A 20,451-nucleotide genomic window follows, 5' to 3' on the forward strand; every position below is an offset into this window, starting at 1 on the left:
AAAACCCCTTAGAACACTTCACACTCAGGGGTGTGACGTCAAAACCTGCAAATGAATAGAGAGGATTAGAAGGAAACAAGTCTGTTGTTGAGAGAAGGGGGAGGCGTGATCCTAATTTCAGGATCATTTTGGTTTTTGGTACTGCCCTTTCTGCAGTAGGAGTTCCGACCAGCAGGCCGAGAGGCCTGTCACAGCAATTCGTACCTTGGGAGCAGAAGAAGCTGAGGCGCTCTGCGCAGCTCTGGGGTCCCCAGGTGAGGTCCTGCACAGACACGGCTGCTAGCCCACTGTCAATTTTCTTTGGCTGGGCATGCAAATTTCTTCCAGACAAAAAAAAAGCACCAGGGAACAATAGGAAATACTGTTTCAGAACCGCTCAATGAGGAGTTGGGTGACGGAACAAACACACTGGAGCTTGTGTGTTTGTTCAGAGTGGATCTGGGAGGTAATTGGTCCAGGACGCCCACATGCAGACACAGAGACAGGATTGGCCCAGCAGTACCTGCTGCTACCCTGACCTGTTCTCGAGCGCTACCTCCTCCCAGAGCTAGCAGCCTGTGCGGCCCGTGGCAATGCCCAGGAAACACTGCCTCCTCCTTTCTCTCAGCTCTCTGTGCTGGGCAGGAAATCACAGGCACCTCTAGCCCAGTTTCTGTGACACAGAACTCACCCGCGAGCCGGAGACCACCCTTGTGACCAGAGCCCCACACAAGGCCCGAGCGCTGAGCGCCAACACATCCGTTTCCAGTGGACAAGGTGATCTATTTAAGAGCGGAATTTGCCCCCCGTTCTGTGAAAGAAGTCAGTTAAGTTTAGTGACACAAATTAAACGGGAGAGCGTGTTGATGTGGTGATGGGTCTGTTTCTGTTATGTTGGGGTTTTATTTGGAACAGAAGCCATCCAGATTCCCGCAGTGCACGCTGGGTACCCGCTGCCCATGAATGTGGCAGGGCTCCGGCGTGTAACCCTCAAGTCCAAGTCCGCTGTCTCGCTGCTGTGCTCCATGGGCTGGCAGTGCCTCCTCACACATGTGCTGACCTTCTGTGGGCAGGCTGGCGGCCCCTTGCTTTGCTTTCTCATTAGCAAAATCTTTGAAACCGACACAGAGGTTTAGTAACAGCTTTCCTATATCGTTCCCTAAAACGTTTTGCCATATGAGGTGTACGCTGACTTTCTCAGGTTTCCCTTAACAGATCAATTTAATCTGATGTGGGTGTAATTTTTGTGTAACTTTGCCCAAGGGACTGCGCTCATTTCATGCCAGTTAAATGCCAGATGTAAGGTAGTACAAGGTATCAGCCAAATTCTGTTAGCTGAAAAAGGTGTCTGGGCTTAGAAATGGAAATATGCAATGCATATTACTTCCCATTTAGGTACCGCCCCTGATCTGATAAGTTTCATCTGATAACAGATCAGGGGCGGTGCAGTGGCTCTGTGGCTCAGGATCTGCGCCTGTGGCTGGAAGGTTGAGGCAGAGGAATCCTACTCTGTTGGGCCCCTGAGCAAGGCCCTTAACTCCAGCTGCTCCAGGGGTGCTGTACAATGGCTGACCCTGCGCTCTGACCACAAGCATCTCTCTCCCTGTCTGTGTGTCCCATGGAGAGCAAGTTGGGAAATGCGAAAAGACAAATTCCTGCTGGGACACTCCAGGAGCTATAAAGGTACAGATCCTAAGACTTTAATCAACAAGAAGAAGCTGTTCTGTCCCTCTAACTCATTATTAACTCAGTATTAGTAGCTGAAGTATCTCATCCAGTTGTTTAAACAACTCTCAGAGTAGAAAACTCCCATCAGTGACTTGATACTACCATATACTTTTTTCCTCTGTGGTATAGTGCTGCATACATCAGATGAGACGTTTATAAATAAAGTCATGTACAGGATCCTAAATCGTTTCTGAAAATTTCTCCATTCAGCTGTCATATACAACAGTGAAACTGAGTCATTCAAAATGGGTCGGTATTTTATTAAGTCTCTATAACGTATATAAAGATATGCAAATCCAGAAAAACAACCAAAATCAATATCATCTTACCCACAATTATTGTTGTTAATTTAAATTAAAGATCCAAACAACAACTATAACACAGTTGTTACAATTTTTTTCACTCCACTGTATCAGAACTGTGGTCACTCTGTGACTGACCACACGTATACAGGTCAGGTCTACCCTGATGCCCACAGGGGATTCCCTGGCCAGAGGCAGCTGTGGTCAGTCTGTGAGCTCCACACATGCACTGCTGTCTGGGTGGAGACGATTATCAGAGCTTTGACAGCTGCTTCTTAAGTCTTAACCCTGTGCCTCCAGTTCACATACAGTGTATTATAAAAACTAAAACTCCTAAAAAGGAGAAAAAATACAGTTTGTAAGAAAATATGTTTTCACATCAGACTAGCATGTTGAGAATTGAGCAGGTAACATGAAGAATTCAAACACGTTAAGGCGCTGTATATTATCCATACGGTCGAGACATATTTACAACAAAATTGAACAATAACTAATAACCCAAAATACAATCACAGCACAGCACAGGAAAGAAGGAGTCTTCTACTCCACAAACACCAAAAAATTAAATTATTCTCCATTACAGATATCCAGAAGTGAGGGTGGAGTTACGCCGACGAGTATATTATTACAAAAATACATTTCAAAATACGTAGTGTTCACAGTCAGTCATACCCTGAACACACTGAACGTTGGCAAATTCAGGACATTCGGTCCCCTTGCAGTGATGGTTTGTAGCTGCCTGGTCGTTTCCCAGGGCCAGGGGAAGCTCCAGGAAGTCACCCTGATGGCCTCTGAGTATAAAAGGAGGCAGAACACACAAGCAGAACATTCAGTGCCACTTCCTAGACCTCAAGACTAGCAACAGCCGCACAAAGTCCGCAGGACAGCGCAGTTTCCACCATCAACACGCCGACAGCTAGTGGGATGGTTCCTATCCCCCCTGGAAGAGGACACCAGGATCACTCACACCAGGGACAGCAGCTGGGAGTCTGGGAGAAACTGACCACGTGTGTTTGGTGTCAGTGAGACCACAGAGACCCCTGGAAGAGCACGGCAGTGGCCCCTCGGGGTCCCAGGAGCTGGTGGAGTGTCTGGATGAAGCGCAGGCTGAGCTGCACGAGGGGCACAGCAGGGCGAAGCTCCTCCTGTTGAGATAGACTAGCTCCCTCCTGGAAGAACAGAGATGGACCAGCTCTGGTCCTGGTGTCCAAGCTCGAACCCAGGGCCGGAAACATTCCAAAGTTTACCGTGTATTTCAGCCAAACCCCTGCACCTTCTGTCAGAACACTCAGGCTTGGGCACCAGCGAACTTCACTCCAGGACAACAATGCGAAGCTCGGAGGCCATAGTGTTCACAGGGCTTTGAAACCAGTGTTGCTGACCGGCCACAGTCTACAGACGAAAGAGGAGCACAATCTGGAGCCCTGGAGAGGTGGCATGTGGAGAACCGGTTGGGTATTTTGCACATGAGAAGCTTAAGAACATAGTAAAAGCTAAGGTCTTCGCGGGGTCATCAAAGTTATGACCTTGATTTGTGTCCCCTTAGTCTTAATTTTTCTCACAACACCATGCTGGATTCTAGTTGAGTTTCGTCATGCTTCTTCCTGTGGACTTAAAATCTGCAGCAGCACTTGTTGATAGACAGTCCCCCATAGTCTCTGTAAGTCACTTTGGATGAAAACAGCTGCTAAATTATTCCTCATTTCAGAGTGATAAAGAACAAGCAGACCTCTGACCAGCCCGGGCCCCTCTGTGCACCCCTCAGGCTGTAGTGTACCGCAGGGGCATCGATCTGCGTGACTCTTCGGACCCCTGCGGGCAGCCTGAGCCTTCACATCAGCCCCAGGATGGACTCGTCCCAGAGCTTCTCCTCCTCTGTTCTGCTGTCCACCTCCTCCTTCTTCTCCCTCTTCTCCTTCCGGTGTTTCCATTTCTTCTGCCTGTGCTTCTCCTCCTTCGGCCCCTGGCTCGGCCTCTCCTCTCCCTCCTCCCGGCTCTTCTCCGGCCTCTGCCGATCCTGCTTCGCCAGCTCCTGTCTCTTCCTCCTCTTGTGCCTGGTCTCCTCCTCCTCCTCCCCCGGGTCCGAGCCCCCCCTCGCCCTCCTCTCCCTCTTCCTCTTCCTCCTCCTGCTGCTCTCTGCCCTGCTGGAGCTGCCGCTGGACTCCTCCTCGGACCCGGGGCTGGACAGCTCTTGGCTGCTCTCCCGGAGCTGAGCCCGTGCTCTGTGTGGGGGGCACCCCCGATCGCCCGCAAGGGGCGCGGGGAGGAGAGGATTCAGTCGCTCTTCAAACTGGGGGTCCCAGCTCTCAGATGGGAACGCAGGGGCCCATGGAGGCCCCTCAGGACCCCTTGGCCCAAATTGGCTCTGTCCCAGGAGAGGAGGACAGCAGCGGGGACCCCAGGGTGGCCCACGGCGCTGTGGCCCCGGGCCGGGCCGGAGCGGACGGCTCCTGGGAGCGCAGCCCCTGACACCGCCCCGCCGCAGGGGGGCGCCCTGGGTCGAGAGCCCCTGCGTGCCGGCGGGGGGGGGGCCGGGCTGGAGCAGAGCCCCTGCGCCCGGCGGGGGCCCGTCCCCGGCCGCCTGGCCCAGCCCCCGGGCCCTCTGCTCCTGGATGTAGTCCGCCAGCTCGTCCTGGAAGGACCCGTACACCTTCCTCCGCGCGCCCTGCACAGGCGCGGCCGCCCCCGGCTCCCTGCGGGAACAGGCAGGCCGTGAGGAAGACCCCCACTCTGCGCTCTCCAGCCATGCAGCCCGGAGAACGTCAACCTGTCTTTCATTTCATTTCTCACAGCGCATGAGGACACCAAGCTTTGGAAGTCTTTTGATTGACACAGCTGTCCTAAAAAAGCTTTGTTGTGAAAGCTCTGTTGAAAAGCCGTTGTGTTCAGACTAACTAGCTCCGCTGAGCACAGTAAATGCAGACGACGCAGCGGCCCTGTTTATTTTAAGGAGTGTTGCCTACTCTCCTTTTCATTGTACTCACTCGTTTACCGTCCCTCACATTAATGCAAGGAAGGCACAAGACAAGCGTGGGCTCAGACAGGCCTTACAGCAGCTACAGTGTGTCGTTCCTCCTTCTGTGGAATGCAGGTGAGTGGGCAAAGCAAGCAAGTAGATTTCTGAGGCGCCCCCTGGAGCTGGGGCGGAGCGACTCACTGATTCTGGTGCTTGTTTCCCCGCATGTGGGCCTGGTGCATCTCCGCCGAGCCGAGAGTCACGCTGCAGACAGGGCAGACGAAGGTTCCCCCTCCCGCTGAGTGAGAGAAACAGGACTTCAGGCACAGAAAACATGCAAGCAGAAAATGTAGAACTGTGTGTGTGTGCACTGCTGCTTGAACTATGTTCACTGCATTTTACATGATCATGCAGCTGGTTAGTTTGATCCACAGGGGCTCGGCTCCTCTCCAGCTCCTCAGAGGACACCCTGAGGCTCGCAGACCCTCATCACTCAGGGGTGCGCACCTGAACAGGTGGCTATCATTTAAAATATTTCTGTCACATTTTTCACTTAGATCTCCTAACTGACCAAAACACATGAACACTGAATGACACAGTTTGCTTTCCACCTGCAAAAAGCTAATGCAATCATTTCTCTTAGAAAAAGAGGTTTCAAAACTGTACCAGATAGAGGAATCGGACTGATAAAATACCCTGAAAATAAATTCCAGGGTCTATCCGCATTAAGCTAGCGCCTGGTCTCTGAACAACCCCTAGTTTGAAAGACATATTGAGGCATACTGGGGCTCAGTGGGGTGCAGTGGGGCTCAGTGGGGCTCAGAGGGGCTCAGAGAGAAGCAGTAGGGCTCAACGGGGCTCAGTGGGGATCAGAGGGGATCAGAGGGGAGCAGTGGGGAGCAGTGGGGATCAGAGGGGCTCAGTGGGGATCAGAGGGGAGCTGTGGGGATCAGTGATGAACAGTGGGGCTCAGTGGGGTGCAGTGGGGATCAGAGGGGCTCAGTGGGGCTCAGTGAGGATCAGAGGGGATCAGTGGGGATCAGTGATGAACAGTGGGGCTCAGTGGGGTGCAGTGGGGCTCAGTGGGGCTCAGAGGGGCTCAGAGAGAAGCAGTAGGGCTCAACGGGGCTCAGTGGGGATCAGAGGGGATCAGAGGGGAGCAGTGGGGAGCAGTGGGGAGCAGTGGGGCTCAGTGGGGATCAGAGGGGCTCAGTGGGGATCAGAGGGGAGCTGTGGGGATCAGTGATGAACAGTGGGGCTCAGTGGGGTGCAGTGGGGATCAGAGGGGCTCAGTGGGGCTCAGTGAGGATCAGAGGGGATCAGTGGGGATCAGAGGGGCTCAGTGGGGCTCAGTGATGAACAGTGGGGCTCAGTGGGGTGCAGTGATGAACAGTGGGGAGCAGTGATGAACAGTGGGGCTCAGTGATGAACAGTGGGGCTCAGTGGTGAGCAGTGGGGAGCAGTGATGAACAGTGGGGCTCAGTGATGAGCAGTGATGAACAGTGGGGCTCAGTGATGAGCAGTGGTGAGCAGTGGGGCTCAGTGATGAACAGTGGGGCTCAGTGATGAGCAGTGGTGAGCAGTGGGGCGCAGAGCGAGAGCCTGTCCAGAAGTTCGTACTGCTGCGGGCAGCGGCGCCGGCCTCCTCCCCCAGCTCCTGCCCCACTCTGCTCCGCGCCGCGCTGCGCTGGTGCTTCCTGCCGCTGTAGTGCTGCTGGGCCATCAGCGGGTTGTTGAAGGAGGCGGCGCACAGGCGGCAGTGCTTGTTGGCGTCGCTCAGATCCACACCCGGACCCTGGCTCTGCTCCTCCGGCGGGCTGGGCGGCGCCACGGGCTCCGGGACAGCAGGGGCGCTGGGGGCAGGCGGGGGGGCAGCCTCATCTGAAATCACAAGTTCGGCAGCTGAGCAGAGTGTGCTGGGACAGGGAGACGGGGGTCTCTGAGCAGAGCGGGCTGGGACAGGGAGACGGGGGTCTCTGAGCAGAGCGGGCTGGGACAGGGAGACGGGGGTCTCTGAGCAGAGCATGCTGGGACAGGGAGACGGGGGTCTCTGAGCAGAGTGTGCTGGGACAGGGAGACGGGGGTCTCTGAGCAGAGCATGCTGGGACAGGGAGACGGGAGGTCCAGGCAGAGCGTGCTGGGACAGGGAGACGGAGGTCCAGGCAGAGCGTGCTGGGACAGGGAGACGGGGGTCTCTGAGCAGAGTGTGCTGGGACAGGGAGATGGGAGGTCCAGGCAGAGCGTGCTGGGACAGGGAGACGGAGGTCCAGGCAGAGCGTGCTGGGACAGGGAGACGGGGGTCTCTGAGCAGAGCGTGCTGGGACAGGGAGACGGGGGTCTCTGAGCAGAGCGGGCTGGGACAGGGAGACGGGGGTCTCTGAGCAGAGTGTGCTGGGACAGGGAGACGGAGGTCCAGGCAGAGCGTGCTGGGACAGGGAGACGGGGGTCTCTGAGCAGAGCATGCTGGGACAGGGAGACGGGAGGTCCAGGCGGAGCGTGCTGGGACAGGGAGACGGGGGTCTCTGAGCAGAGCGTGCTGGGACAGGGAGACGGGAGGTCCAGGCGGAGCGTGCTGGGACAGGGAGACGGGGGTCTTTGAGCAGAGCATGCTGGGACAGGGAGACGGGAGGTCCAGGCGGAGCGTGCTGGGACAGGGAGACGGGGGTCTTTGAGCAGAGCATGCTGGGACAGGGAGACGGGAGGTCCAGGCGGAGCGTGCTGGGACAGGGAGACGGGAGGTCCAGGCGGAGCGTGCTGGGACAGGGAGACGGGAGGTCCAGGCGGCAGTACCTGTCTGCTCCTGCAGGAAGGAGCCGGTGACGGGCGGCAGGCCGAGCTTCTTCAGCTTCTTGGTGTGGACTTTGCCGACGTAGTGCGACTGGGCCACCACTGGCGAGCTGAACACCATGTTGCACAGCTGACAGAACCGGCTCCTGTCCACCGCGCCATCGTACTGTGAACACACAGGCAGAGCTGCCGTTCCTGGGGCAGAGACTATACTGAGCTATAAAACACTACTTAGCACAAGCTCACCTGCAGACCAGGTGAGCTCAAAGCCCTCTTGCTCCGCAGAGCAGTGCAACTGTTGTTCTGTGCATCTCTGACCTTCTTCCTTCTGCAGCGCGAGCGTCTGTACCTGGAAGTTGCTCTCCCTGCTCCTCTTCACACCTGCCTCCACCTGGGGCTTCCTTGCCTGCAGGTACAGCCGGACCTTCTGGGTGTGTTTCTTTCCCTGTGGTGCGACACAGTCCCACAGTCACACCCACTCAGGACCACTTATCACCCACAACTGGAGTCAGGCAGGGCAGAGTGACAGTGTTCAGCAGGCCTGTAGGGCTCAGGGTGAGTCAGGCAGGGCAGAGTGACAGTGTTCAGCAGGCCTGTAGGGCTCAGGATGAGTCAGGCAGGGCAGAGTGACAGTGTTCAGCAGGCCTGTAGGGCTCAGGGTGAGTTAGGCAGGGCAGAGTGACAGTGTTCAGCAGGCCTGCAGGGCTCAGGGTGAGTCAGGCAGGGCAGAGCGTTCAGTCTTGCTGAGTGCAGTGCGTGGTGCAGACGTGACCTACCTCGTAGTGTGAGATGCGCTGAGATTCGTACTGCAGAACTGCCCCACAGACCTTACAGAACATGTCTGTGCAGAGCTCACTCAAATCGACTGCAGGAGCACCGGCTGCAGAAAGAAGCAAAAATACATTTGAAAAAGCATTTTGTAAGCACCCATTAATATATACTGTGCATATAAAACACACACAGGACTGTATTTATGCAAGAGCATGCTTGATTAAAAATAAATGCACACTGTAAACTGATTTAATGTTTTTGGCATCACTGCATTTTGATTAACTGCCAGCTGATGTTGTGATTTAACCTGTTGAAAGTCAAACTGAAAATCAAGAAGGCGAAACACATCATGTGAAAGAACTAATATGCTGCATCTGTAAACACATGAAAACAACTTCTCTGTGCCGCCAGCCGGTCAGCACCCTGCAGGCTGGGCTGAGTCAGGACTGGGCGGAGTGGTGGCTCTGTTGCTCAGGATCTGCGCCTGTGGCCAGAAGGTTGCCAGTTTGTATCCCACAGCCGGCAGAGGAATCCTACTCTGTTGGGCCCCTGAGCAAGGCCCTTAACCCCAGCTGCTCCAGGGGCGCCATATACAGTAAATGAAAGACAAATTCCTCATACAAGAAATTGTATCTTACCATCTACCCCTACCACCTGGGAAGAGATATCGCCGTGTACGGGCTAGCTCCACCAGACTCTGTAACAGCTTCTTCCTGCAGGCTGTCAGGCTCCTCAACACCCTGGAATCTACTTGCACCCACCCCAATTCCAGAAACAGGGTTTAAATCCCCCAGTGTGTTGTGTATATTGTGTTATGTATTGCCTTGTTATTTGTACTATCTGTACTTTGCACTGTGTGTATCCTGTCTACAATGTCTATGTAGGTGTCCTGTCTGTCCTGCATGTATTTGCACCGTGGACGAGGAGGAACGATATTTCGTTCCATTGTTTACTTGTAATGACAAATATCAACTTGAACTTCAACTTGTATATGGCCAATAAAGTGATCTCTGATCTCTAATCATGTTCCAGTCACACACTGGCCATCAGTGACAGGCCAGGACCCAGGACACCAGATCGCCTCATCACACAGGTCGATGTGCGGGACTGGCCAGGAGTCTCTCACCACTACGGAGAGCTGCTTGTAGTCCGGGCTGCACTAGGGGAGCAGGACAGAGGCCATCAGGACAGCCTGCAGGAGTCACAGACGTGCAGCTCGGATCGTTCCCACACACATGGATGACCAACCCTGCTGACCACACTGGCTAACCTGTGGGATGAATCTACCTTGCTTGAATTGTTTCTTTATGAAAGTGATTTGTTCTTCTCCCAGAAGCTGAGGAAAAGCGATCGCACTGGAGGCGTTTATTTTAGTTTTCCCCTTGAGCCCGCATGTTCTGCAAATTCCTCACACCTGGTCCTGAAGTTCCTGCCACTTCTGGTATTCTTTCCAGATCAGCTCTTGATCATAACTGAACCCTTCACTGAGCGATTTCTTTCTGACAGCATCAGGAGAGAGAGCCGTCAGGACCCACAGAGAGCACATCCAACGGGTTTCCACATCCCTAAGGACGCTTACAAGGAGGGTGTGCCACAGTGCCATTCCTGCTGCTTGTGTGAACCAGCAATCGACCTGCAGCAAAATCACCAAGGAGCTGCAGATAGCTGGACCCCTAGGTGCAGGTCTTCACTCCGGGCACAGTGTGCAAACTGATGTCCCATCATGCTGACAGAGGAGGCTGTGCTAACAAACGACTGTCCCACAGCAGGGCCTGAAGACAGCGGGACAGGAAAGGCAGGGCAGAGACAAGGGACAGCCCCAGGCCAGAAAAGCAGAGGCACCAGCAGGGGAGAGCTGTGAACAGAACCCCCAGCCCTCCGGTCCTTCCAGAACAGCCCTGTGCGACACACCGGGATGCCCTGAACCTTGTATTTGATAAAGAAATATCAAAAACGCCTGTCAAAATACTTTTGAGGGTCTGTATTCAGGTAGGAGCAGCACTTTTGGAAATGTAATATACCTTAACTGGATTAAAAAATAAAGGGAATCTACATTTCTCCCCAGTTGCTTAATCAGACATCTTTCTCATCACAGAGATGCCCACTGTCGAATGAGACTGGAATTCCTTTCACTCCTGCTGTTCTGAAAGAACACAGGTGAGCCCTCGCTTCTGCGACCCTTCTGCTACCCAAAGCCCCGCTGTCGAATCTCTCGCTGCCCTGTCAAGTGTCAGGACTCATGCAAAACCTGCTGCTTTCAATAGCAAAGGCAGATTTCCCATTTTAATTTCCCTCATTGAAATCAGGAACACACAAGGTCAGAAATCTCACCACAAACCTCAGCTCAGCTGAAAACTACTCAATGAAGGAAGTAAACATATTCCTCCCTCTACCTATTTATTTACCCATCTATTTATGTATCACACACTGCTGCTGTGATTTCATGTGATCTTATGTGACTCTTATGTTTTGGTTGTGCATTTTGTACTTCAGTGAGAGAAGCCAAAGACGCATTTCCACAGCAGTGGATAATAAAGTATCTATCTGCACACTTAGACAAAGACCGCAAAATGTCAAAGTGCTGAAAAGAGCATTTCTGCAGGTATGAGTGAGTCTGATGGCAGTGAACTTTTCACTGTAATAAAAAAGGCAAAAGTTTGCTCTTGATCTACAGGTGCAGGCAAGCATCCACAAGGACACATTTCCATAGATTACAGTGCACACAGCATGACTGAGGCTGCAGAAAATAGGGGACGCGCAGTTCAGAACGTGCCAGACATGGCAAGAAACTGCTTGATACAAAAGACAAAGTCTTGGTGCTGAAACCTCTGGTAGGCAGAGCTGGGTCTCAGCGCAGCTCTTGCTGCACACACTGTCACTCTGCCCTCTGAGGCCCACAGTATTGCACACATTCAAACTGACCAGAGAGCTTGCAAATTAAAGCAATAAGCTGTATGTAAAGCAATGCAAGGAAAGGAAAGGTACCGTATTAATATCAAACACACAACATCTCTCAGGAAAACCTATGCAAGCAACATAGACTATTTATTCTTAATGCATCGGTTTCATTTAAACAGAACCTAAAACAAAATAGAAAATACTGGCCATGCACATCACAAACATCATAAACTAACGCCCAGTATTAACCTGAATAACCGAAGAACATCTACACCAAAATAAAATCGCAAGAACAGTCACCGTGGATTTAGAAAGGACAGGACCTGCTCAACCAACGTGTTTAGATAGATAAGCAAAAAAATTAATCTTTTTTATGAGGAACTTTATCAGAAAACTTCTGAATGTCTAAATACACTGTGTCATGCACTTTGTGTCCATTGCTGCTAATGTTTGTTCAAAGGACAAACTCTGTTTAGTGTCCTTTGAACAAACATTACCAAACAACTTTGGACAAACATTAGCAGCAATGGACACAAAGTGTATGGTATGGTCTATTCAGAAGGCTTCTGATAAAGTTCCTCATAAAAAGACTCATGTTCAAACTACAGCCAGTAGGCATTTGGGGAAATGTGTGTGCTTGCATTGAAAACTAGTTAACAGAAAGCAGAGGGTAGAAAGGAGGGCAGGAGCTCACTGATAATTAGGGTGATAAAATGAGTCAAGCATCCCACTACATCCCACTGGGGAGCAATAAAGTATTCTGAAACTAACAGAACTGAATCGAAGTGCCACAGGGGTCTGTACTAGGACCTCTACTCTTCCTAATTTATATCAATGACCTACAGTCCAGGACAGTGAAAATATGTATAGTTTGCAGATGGTACTGAATTAAGAGGATCGGTGAGCCCCACTGAAGCCGCAAATGTAAAGAATTCAACACTGGGCAAACAGCTGGAAGAGTAAGCATACTGTAGACAGGTGCATTGTAGACAGAAATTTGCATGCGGGTTGCAGAAACGCAAATTATCAACACAAAATGGGAAACACTGATCTAAAAGAGGATACTTATGAAAAAGATCTGGGTGTTTATGTTGACACATCGCTTACCCTGCTTCGCCAAGATGAAATGGTGAAGCAAAAAAATGCCAGGATATTTAAACTCAAGGATGTTAAAGCAAGAGACGTTCTGCCAAGACTGTATAACCCAGTAAGGCCTCATTTAGAATATCATGTACAATTGCAGTCATCATGTTATGATTCCAGAAATCCACAAACACCATCGCATGTCCTACTTGTGCCCATTACTGCTGCTGCTCATTGAAGACCTCTAACAGATAGAAAAGGCTAGACCGACCTTTTCTAAATTCCTAAATCCATGGTGACTATTTCCAAGGATATTATTTCAAGAAAGGTGATCGTCTAGTTTAGCTCTCATGCGTGCTCACATTACCTTGCATGTAACATGTCAGACTTACTAACTGGTCTGTAATTACTCGGCTGTTTTCTCAGGCTTGGTATGGGTGAGCACTGCATGAGCAATTCTCTAGTCCCCATCTCAAGAACTGGCAGGAGTGTGTTAATGGCTTCTGAATAACATCTCTCATTTCTTTGAGCCCAGCTGCTGAGACAGTATCAGGCCCTGGGGATTTATTCATCCTGAGTGCCTGTTGTACTGGAAAGGCTTCTGCCTCTTCTGTGCTGATAGTGTTTAATACTCTTTATCCTTCCACTGCCTGACTCCCGCAGTTCACTTCCTCCTTAGTGACACCTGAGTGAAATACGCAGGGAGAACAGCAGCCATTTCTCCTGCACTGTCTACAGTGGGGCCTTTTCTCCTGGATACATTTACTCCACCCTTGATGGTGATTTTGGTGCAGAACTTATTATTTACTTTTTTATAAAAACTTTACTTTTTATAGTCTCCACAGCATAATTTATTTCAATATCTCCCTGATCTGTCTGAGATCCATTTAACCTGTGCTTGCAGTACATTGTACGTCTTGTCTTTGACTGCTCTGTGCTTTCTTTTCCCTTGTATCTTCTTAATCAATTTGTTGCAACATTCAGGATACTGGTTTTTAGCTTCTGTTTTTGTGCTAATTGTTTTCTGTACGTCAGGCAGACCCTGTTTACAATGTTCCTGTCCATTTCCCACTGATGTCATTTATGTCCTGTTCTTCTTGTCTTAAAACTGTCTCAAAATCTGTTTTCCTGAAGTTGTATACTTTTGGATTTGTCTCAGCCTGTAGACATTCAAATAACACTTCAAAGCACGACACATTATGATATTATCACTGCAGTTTCTGCTGCTCATATTCCCATCAGTCTTTGCAACACTGTGTTGGGAAACAAAAACTACTTTTGCACATAAATTCTTCATTTCTTTATACAATACTAAATTATAACCAACATCTGCATCTGCATACTCCTACCACTTTACCCAGAACACACCCACACACACTCAGCCTTGCACCCTTGACATTAGTACGAACCCCCAACACACAGAAACATCTCAACACACGCAGGCAGAGTCAAGATCACGCATCAAGGCTGAAAAACACCATCCGGACATGAAAGGTTTCTCAGTGGAGGCACCGAGTAAGCTGTTCACAGCATAACCCTGCAGCCTGAGGTCCTCTTTTCAGCAAAGTAACAAACAGCGCCATCTGCTGTTACCGTCTGAGAACTGATTCCCAGCAACTGGGAGACCCATGGACGGCTCTGACTGAGCAGTCACTGTGGAGACGACAGTGCCTGCATCTCCCCCTGAAGGCCCACGGCAGTCAGAGCGATGCTCCAGTTCACATGGGATATTACACAAAATTCAGAAGAGTTTAGGACCAAACTGCTCCGATATTTGAACGTCCAAAAACTTAACAGTAAGAAGCAACAATCACAAATGTTTCTGCTAAAGGTGATGTGTGGCATTGAGCACAAACAGAAAAATACAGTGCACAGTGGGCAATTTATGGATCAAAATATATGGATGGGATTTTGAATACTTCAGATTCCATGAAAACATCTGGCTTTGTGACTCGGTCAGCCCACAAGGCTGTCCTTCAAAGACACGGAAGCCAAACGTGTTTTGTTGTTCAAGTGTGACCGTGTCGCACAGAGACTCTCTGCCTCTTCTGACCTTTCAGAAGTCCCTGGCAAACACAAACCGAAAGAGAAGCCCAGGAAACTGCAGCACGAGCGCTGGACGAGCTCAGCACAACAGCCTGCAGCGGGGCGAAGCTCCCCTTTCATTTCTAGGACCCCCCAGGTAACAACCCCTGGATTAAGGGGTACAGCATGGCGACAGGGAGGAAAAGGCACCGAGACCAGTCAAGCAGCACGAGAGGCACAACTAATTACATCGCAATCCACAAGGTGGTGTCAATGAGCCAAAATGCTATGCCACACCTGAAATAACTTGTCAACTGTGGAGCCTCTTCAGCAGTGTCACACAGCTGTTGTTTTTTTCTCCTATTTTCTTAGACTGCTGTTCAGAAGTCTTAAACATCTCAATCAGGTGTTAGGCCATGTGTGTGTTCTGAACATCAGCAACTGCCTCAAAGCCACCACTACCTTTGCAAAACTTTATAATTAATGCTGCTTAGTTTGGTGAACAATCTTTAATTCACACTGATCAGTCTTCAGAAACCTGATCTCAGCTTGCAGAGAGAAGACTATATTCAAAATCCTCAAAGGCACTGTAAAAGTCTATTCAGGGGAATGAACACTGAAACATGAACCAGAATGCCCAAGAAGACAATATGTAGAAGTGCTTAAAAAACTGAGAACAGGAGGTATTTCTTTATACAGAGTTGTGGAAGCATGGAACAAGCTGCCCAGCCATGTTGTTGACGCTGATACCCTTGCTTCTTGCACAAATCAGCTGGATGAGATAATGGGATTAATTATTAACTACTAAATGGGCCAAACTTTAACCTCATTTCTATCCTTTCTCATGTCCCTATGTTCTAGTTTCTAATCTGTCACAATTACCAGTCAGATCTAAATGGCTCCATGTCAGCTGGTCCTCATTAACATCACGTCAGATGTTAGATGCAGAGCGCCTCCACACAGGGTGACTGCTGAAATGTGTAAACAAAAGCCTGCTTGACCCGGGACTCTGCCTCGGGCCCTGTCACCTCTCGTCCATGAGAAGAGCATCCAAACTGAACCGAGCCCAGGCCCCAGCGCGGTGCCGTCCTGCTGCACGACAGTGGAGGTGTCATGGAAAGATAAAGGGTGACAAACAGCAGGCGCCTGACAAGAAGCGAGGAAACTGAGGACACCTTAGCACAAGTAAGAACTGCGAGGCCGTCCGACAGACGGGCTCAATGAGCAGAACGGCCCTGTCTTACTTTGTCATGTTCTGGAGAATGACGAAGCGCAACCTAACGGAAGTATCAGATTCCAGTGTTCATCGAAACTACCGGCAGTCAGGTCAAAAACAAAACAGAACCGCGCGATCCGAGGATGGACGCGATGCAGTATCAGTGGAAACTGTCGTAACTCCTATACCTCCAGTCTGGGAGCTACATGAACTTAGTTTGAAATACTACCTGTGTCTCCGCATGTTAAACATCGAAAACTCGGGAGGCAAAAATGGCATGCCGGGACCCTCTGCTCTCCTCTCCCTGGCCTTCCCAGACACGGATGTGGAGCTGTCCTGTGTGGCTCCGTGCCTGGAGACCCCGAGGGGGAATCGGGAGGGGCCACTGATAAGTGGGGTGAAGAACATTTACTATTATTGTATTTGATTCACGATGTTTGGAAAATTCAAATGCAAAACTAACTCAGCTAAATCAGATGCACATGGGGACGAGCTCCAGCCCATTCGGCGTCTCAAGGTCTGTTTGAAAAAGAAACACAGGGGCGTCCAGTCCTGGTCCAGGAGGGGGCGCTGCGTCTAAAGCAGGGGCGTCCAGTCCTGGTCCAGGAGGGGGCGCTGCGCTGCGCCTGCGGTGTGTGTGTATGTCAGGAGTCAGGCTGGCTCTATCACACTGGTCCAGGAGGGGGCGCTGCGCTGCGCCTGCAGGGCTCCAAGGGCTGATTAAAGCCACAGCACCCGCAGAGCTCAGAGAAGCTGTGGCCCTGGCCCAGTTAAACCAGTAAGCAGCTGGTTTATGTCACCGAGAGCAGAGTGGGAATGACACCTCCCAGGAGCAGGCCTGGGCACCCCTGGGTGGAGCAGCATGCACACTCCCCCTGGACAGGCCACCGCCCCCGAACCCCCAGCCCTCCTGGCCCAGCGGGGTCTCTCGAAGAGCTCGGGGACGAGCCGAAGAGAACCCGCGGGAAGCGTTACCCGAGAGCCTGCGCCCAGCCGGCCAGGGCGCGGGGAAGCCCACACGCTGCCCCTCACCGCTCACAGCCTGCACACACCCCTCGTGACCAACAAGACTGCGGAGGAGACGTCTTCCCCCGGGCGGGCGGGCTTCACACCCAGCCGGGGCTCCGGGCTCGGGCGGAGGGCCGCCCTGCCCCTTTAGGCTCCAAGTGTGCTGCTGGCATCGACGGTCCAGTTCGGACAGTCACTCGGAGAACACAAACGCGTGATCGCACACCAGCTACTTCCTTCTGCCTGCAGCCGGGGGCTCGGTTCCGACCCACGAGCAGCAGCGCCGGGAACCCTCATTCGGAACCGTGATCAATGCGCGGGCATTTCTTCACGGAGCTCAGGGGGAGACCCGGGGCACCCCAGTGAAGCTCTGGGATTTAGGCAGGCACCCCAAAAACCGCCTCATGAACACCTCGTGCGAGGACTTCAAAACTTCAACACCGGGCTGCCGGCACCTTCCTGGAGTCAGGAGAACAGACGAACTAGCGAAAACTGGTCTTTTCTTCCCCCTCCCCCAGAGCTCAAACTTTCGTCGCACCGCGCCGGTCAGGGTGCCCCCGGCAGGGCCGGATCCAGCCGAGTCCGGAACCGAACCGGACCCCAGCCCAGCGCCGCCCCCACCAGTTACCGACCCGCTGGGTCACCTGACCCCGTCCTGAGGTGATACTGTCGAGGGCGCGTACGACTGGCTTCGGTGAAGTTTTTAACGTCGTTATGTCGACCTGGTACCGCCTGCAGGGGATGACAGGAAGGCCGTGGGCACTTCTCACCCACAGACACTGAACCGACCCCCCCCGGACCGCAGCCCCGCGTCCAGATTGTGTGGGTTTGCGCGACAGACAACAGCAGCACCAGCAGCAACAACAAACATTTCTTTCCATTTTAAAGAAAAAATGAAGAGAAATCGGACCCACTCAATCTACGCAGGGCTCGGGGAGAAACGGGACCGGCTGGCCTCTGCAGTGTCTGTGGAGAAACCGCGGCGCCCGAGGGAGAAGACTCCACACTCCCCTGCGAGTCTCTCCACCCACTCCCACGGGCGGCCTGGTCCGCGGCCGTGGGGCCGCCACTGATCAAAGCTTTATTTCCTCCACTTTCACGTTCTCTCTGAACTCACCTCGGCTCTGGGCAATATTGGTGTTTTGTGTGTTTTTATGGGCCTCGGCTCCCGCTACGGAGCTCGAGTGAGAGTGACTCTGCTGCGCCAGCGCCTCCGCCAGCTGCGGGATGAAGGTGATCCCCGGCTCCATCTTTACTGCTCTGTCCTGCAGGGACACGACCGCCTGGCTGGCCGCCGCCGCAGAGCACGGTGCCCCCTGCTGGCTGGAGGGTGCAGCGCACCCTGATTCAGCTCGGTTCAATTCAACAAGCTTTATCGGCATGAGCACTGAATTGTAACGCCCTCGCCTGGTGGTGAGGAGGAAGCGCCCCTAGGCGCTCGTAGTACCGCTGGGCATGCTGGGAGTGGTAGCCGGGAAGAGTCTGAGGGTCAGCACGATGACCAGCGGCTGACCCTGCCTGTGTAAATAATGTCCTAGTAATTCTAGTACCCTGTGTAGTCCTGTAAAAGAAGAGTGTGTTGTTAGGTAATTACCACCCTAAATGTGTGTACGTGTTCGTCAGACTCCTCATGTTTGTGTAGATCCTGTGTTTGGTTTTGGTGTGGTTGTAAAATAAAGCCAGTGCTTGGTTAATCGCGTCTCCACTGTTCTTTAGTTCTGAGAAAGAACCTGCAATACGCTACATTGGTGTCAGAAGCGGGCAGAATGAACAACTCGTGGCAGACACTACCCGATTCCGTAAAGCGCCGGCTGACGCTGGAAGACGCAGAACCCATCGGCGGCGCACATAAGGAGCCTGAGCAACTCCTGGGTGCGACAGGTGGCCACAGCCCTTACCAGGGCTACCCAGTAGTGGTCCCGCCAGTGGAATTGGGGCGGCCGCCCCGGAGAGAGGATGCCCTCCCTGCCGGAGCCGATCAGCGATTCCCACACCCATCGGCGCGGGTGCGACCAGGTCGCTACGATGGTGAGGCGCCTTGGGAGACCTATAAGGCGCAGTTCCAGCTCGCGGCCCGGACGAATGGCTGGAGCCGGGCGGAAATGGCCGGCCACCTGGCGGCGGCGCTGGAAGGAGCGGCCTGCCAGGTGCTCCTGGACGTCCCGGAGGAGGACAGAGGCGACTACACGGCGCTGGCAGCAGCCCTCCAGCTGCGCTTCGGTGTAGAGGAGGCGCCGGACTTGATGCGGGAGAGGCTGGCCCTGCGGCGGCGCCGACCAGGAGAGCGACTGGGCCCGGTCGCCGCGGATGTCATGTTCCTCGCCCGCCGAGGATACCCAACTTTCCCCCGGGAGGCGCAGCGGGAGATGGCTCTCCAGGCCTTTCTCAAGGCCCTCTCGCCCGAGGAGCTGCGGCGCCACGTGCAGCTGGCCGCGCCAACATCGCTGGAGCAGGCCTTGGCCCTTGCTACACGGGCTGAGGTAGTGTTCGGGGTGACTGGCAGCGCCAGCAGACGCAGTGCGCCCTGCCGGCTGACCGAGGCGGCGACGGAGGAATCCAGCGAGGGGGAAGAGGAGCCAGCCCGTGCAGCGACCGCCGCGGAACAGCCCCGCACGCTGATTTGCGTCCGCTGCGGGAAAAGAGGACACCGAGCCCGGGTCTGCCGGGCACCCGAACCTCGCTCTCCCCGATCGGCGTCGGGAAACGGGAACGGGGCGGCTCAGCGCGGGGAAGGCCGTCCTTGAACACCTCAACCCCCGCTCCGGAGAGCGCTGTAAAAACCGGCGCCCCTCACGCCACCGTGGGGCGAGTCGGCTGTAGCCGGGGCCTGTACCTCCACTGCCGGATTGAGGACCAACCCTGCCTGGCCCTACTCGACACCGGTTCATCAGTGACCCTACTTCGGCCGGGCGTCCTCCCCGACACCGAGGGCACCAACCCCCCAGGATGGGAGGCCTCCAGCCTGCGGCTGAGGACCGTGACGGGACAGCTCGCTGCAGTCCGGGGGAAACGGGTGCTTGCCTTCCGTCTGGGTGCAGCGACGGTGCGCCACCCCTGCTACCTTGCACCCATCCAGGAGGACTGCATTCTGGGGCTGGACCTACTGCAGCGAGTGGGGGCCAGGTTGGACTTGGACCGGCAGGAGTTGGTGTGGCAGGGGGAGCGACTGCACCTGGTGGAGGGCAGGTCCGGCGAGGGCCGAGGGACGCGGGCTTGCCGGAGCCGGGGGAACAAGAGGCAGCGGCGGCGGCGGCGGCGTCAGTCGCCGGGGCAGACCAGGCCTGCGAGCCGGGGAGCGAGCGTGCCGGATCCTGCCCCTGAGTCGGCCGGGGGGCCAGACAAGGCGGCGGCGGGGGCCGAGCGTTGCGTGGAAGCGAAGCGTGCCGTTGAGGACCTCTTCCAGCGGAGCTGCGAGGGCCTCGATCAGGACCAGCGGCAGCGGCTCCAGCAGCTACTCGCCCAGAACGAAGACCTCTTTGCGGCGAGGGATGAGGACTGCACCCGCACTGCCCTGGTCCAACACGAGATCAACACCGGCGACGCTCGGCCCATCCGCATCCCACCAGGACGCATGGTCCACGCCAAGCGGACCGCCGCCGAGGAAAAGATCCGGGAGATGGCCGCAGCGGGGGTGATTGAGCCCTCCGCGAGCCCGTGGTCGGCGCCAGCCGTACTGGTTAAAAAAAAAGACGGCTCGT

The 20,451-nt window shown here is 53.7% G+C and overlaps 1 protein-coding gene across 2 annotated transcripts; it reads right to left on the reverse strand.

The window, feature by feature from the left end:
* Positions 1 to 2,706: 2,706 nt before the first annotated feature.
* On the reverse strand, positions 2,707 to 18,029 carry zmat1 (zinc finger matrin-type 1). 2 transcript variants are annotated; one of them, XM_069187563.1, is made up of 7 exons: positions 17,871 to 18,029; positions 8,529 to 8,632; positions 8,102 to 8,197; positions 7,756 to 7,918; positions 6,586 to 6,846; positions 5,167 to 5,263; positions 2,707 to 4,702 (listed from the first exon to the last, which is right to left on the reverse strand). In XM_069187563.1, exons 1-7 carry the CDS (start codon positions 18,001 to 18,003, stop codon positions 3,841 to 3,843), a joined length of 1,716 nt encoding a protein of 571 aa, XP_069043664.1. In that variant the 5' UTR covers positions 18,004 to 18,029; the 3' UTR covers positions 2,707 to 3,840. The 2 variants fall into 2 exon arrangements, with proteins under 2 accessions (XP_069043664.1, XP_069043666.1); XM_069187565.1 differs by lacking the exon at positions 17,871 to 18,029 and adding an exon at positions 17,386 to 17,466.
* Between the last annotated feature and the right edge of the window lie 2,422 nt (positions 18,030 to 20,451).

The sequence above is a fragment of the Lepisosteus oculatus genome, chromosome 3 (assembly GCF_040954835.1).
Source record: "Lepisosteus oculatus isolate fLepOcu1 chromosome 3, fLepOcu1.hap2, whole genome shotgun sequence".
Classification (NCBI taxonomy): domain Eukaryota; kingdom Metazoa; phylum Chordata; class Actinopteri; order Semionotiformes; family Lepisosteidae; genus Lepisosteus; species Lepisosteus oculatus.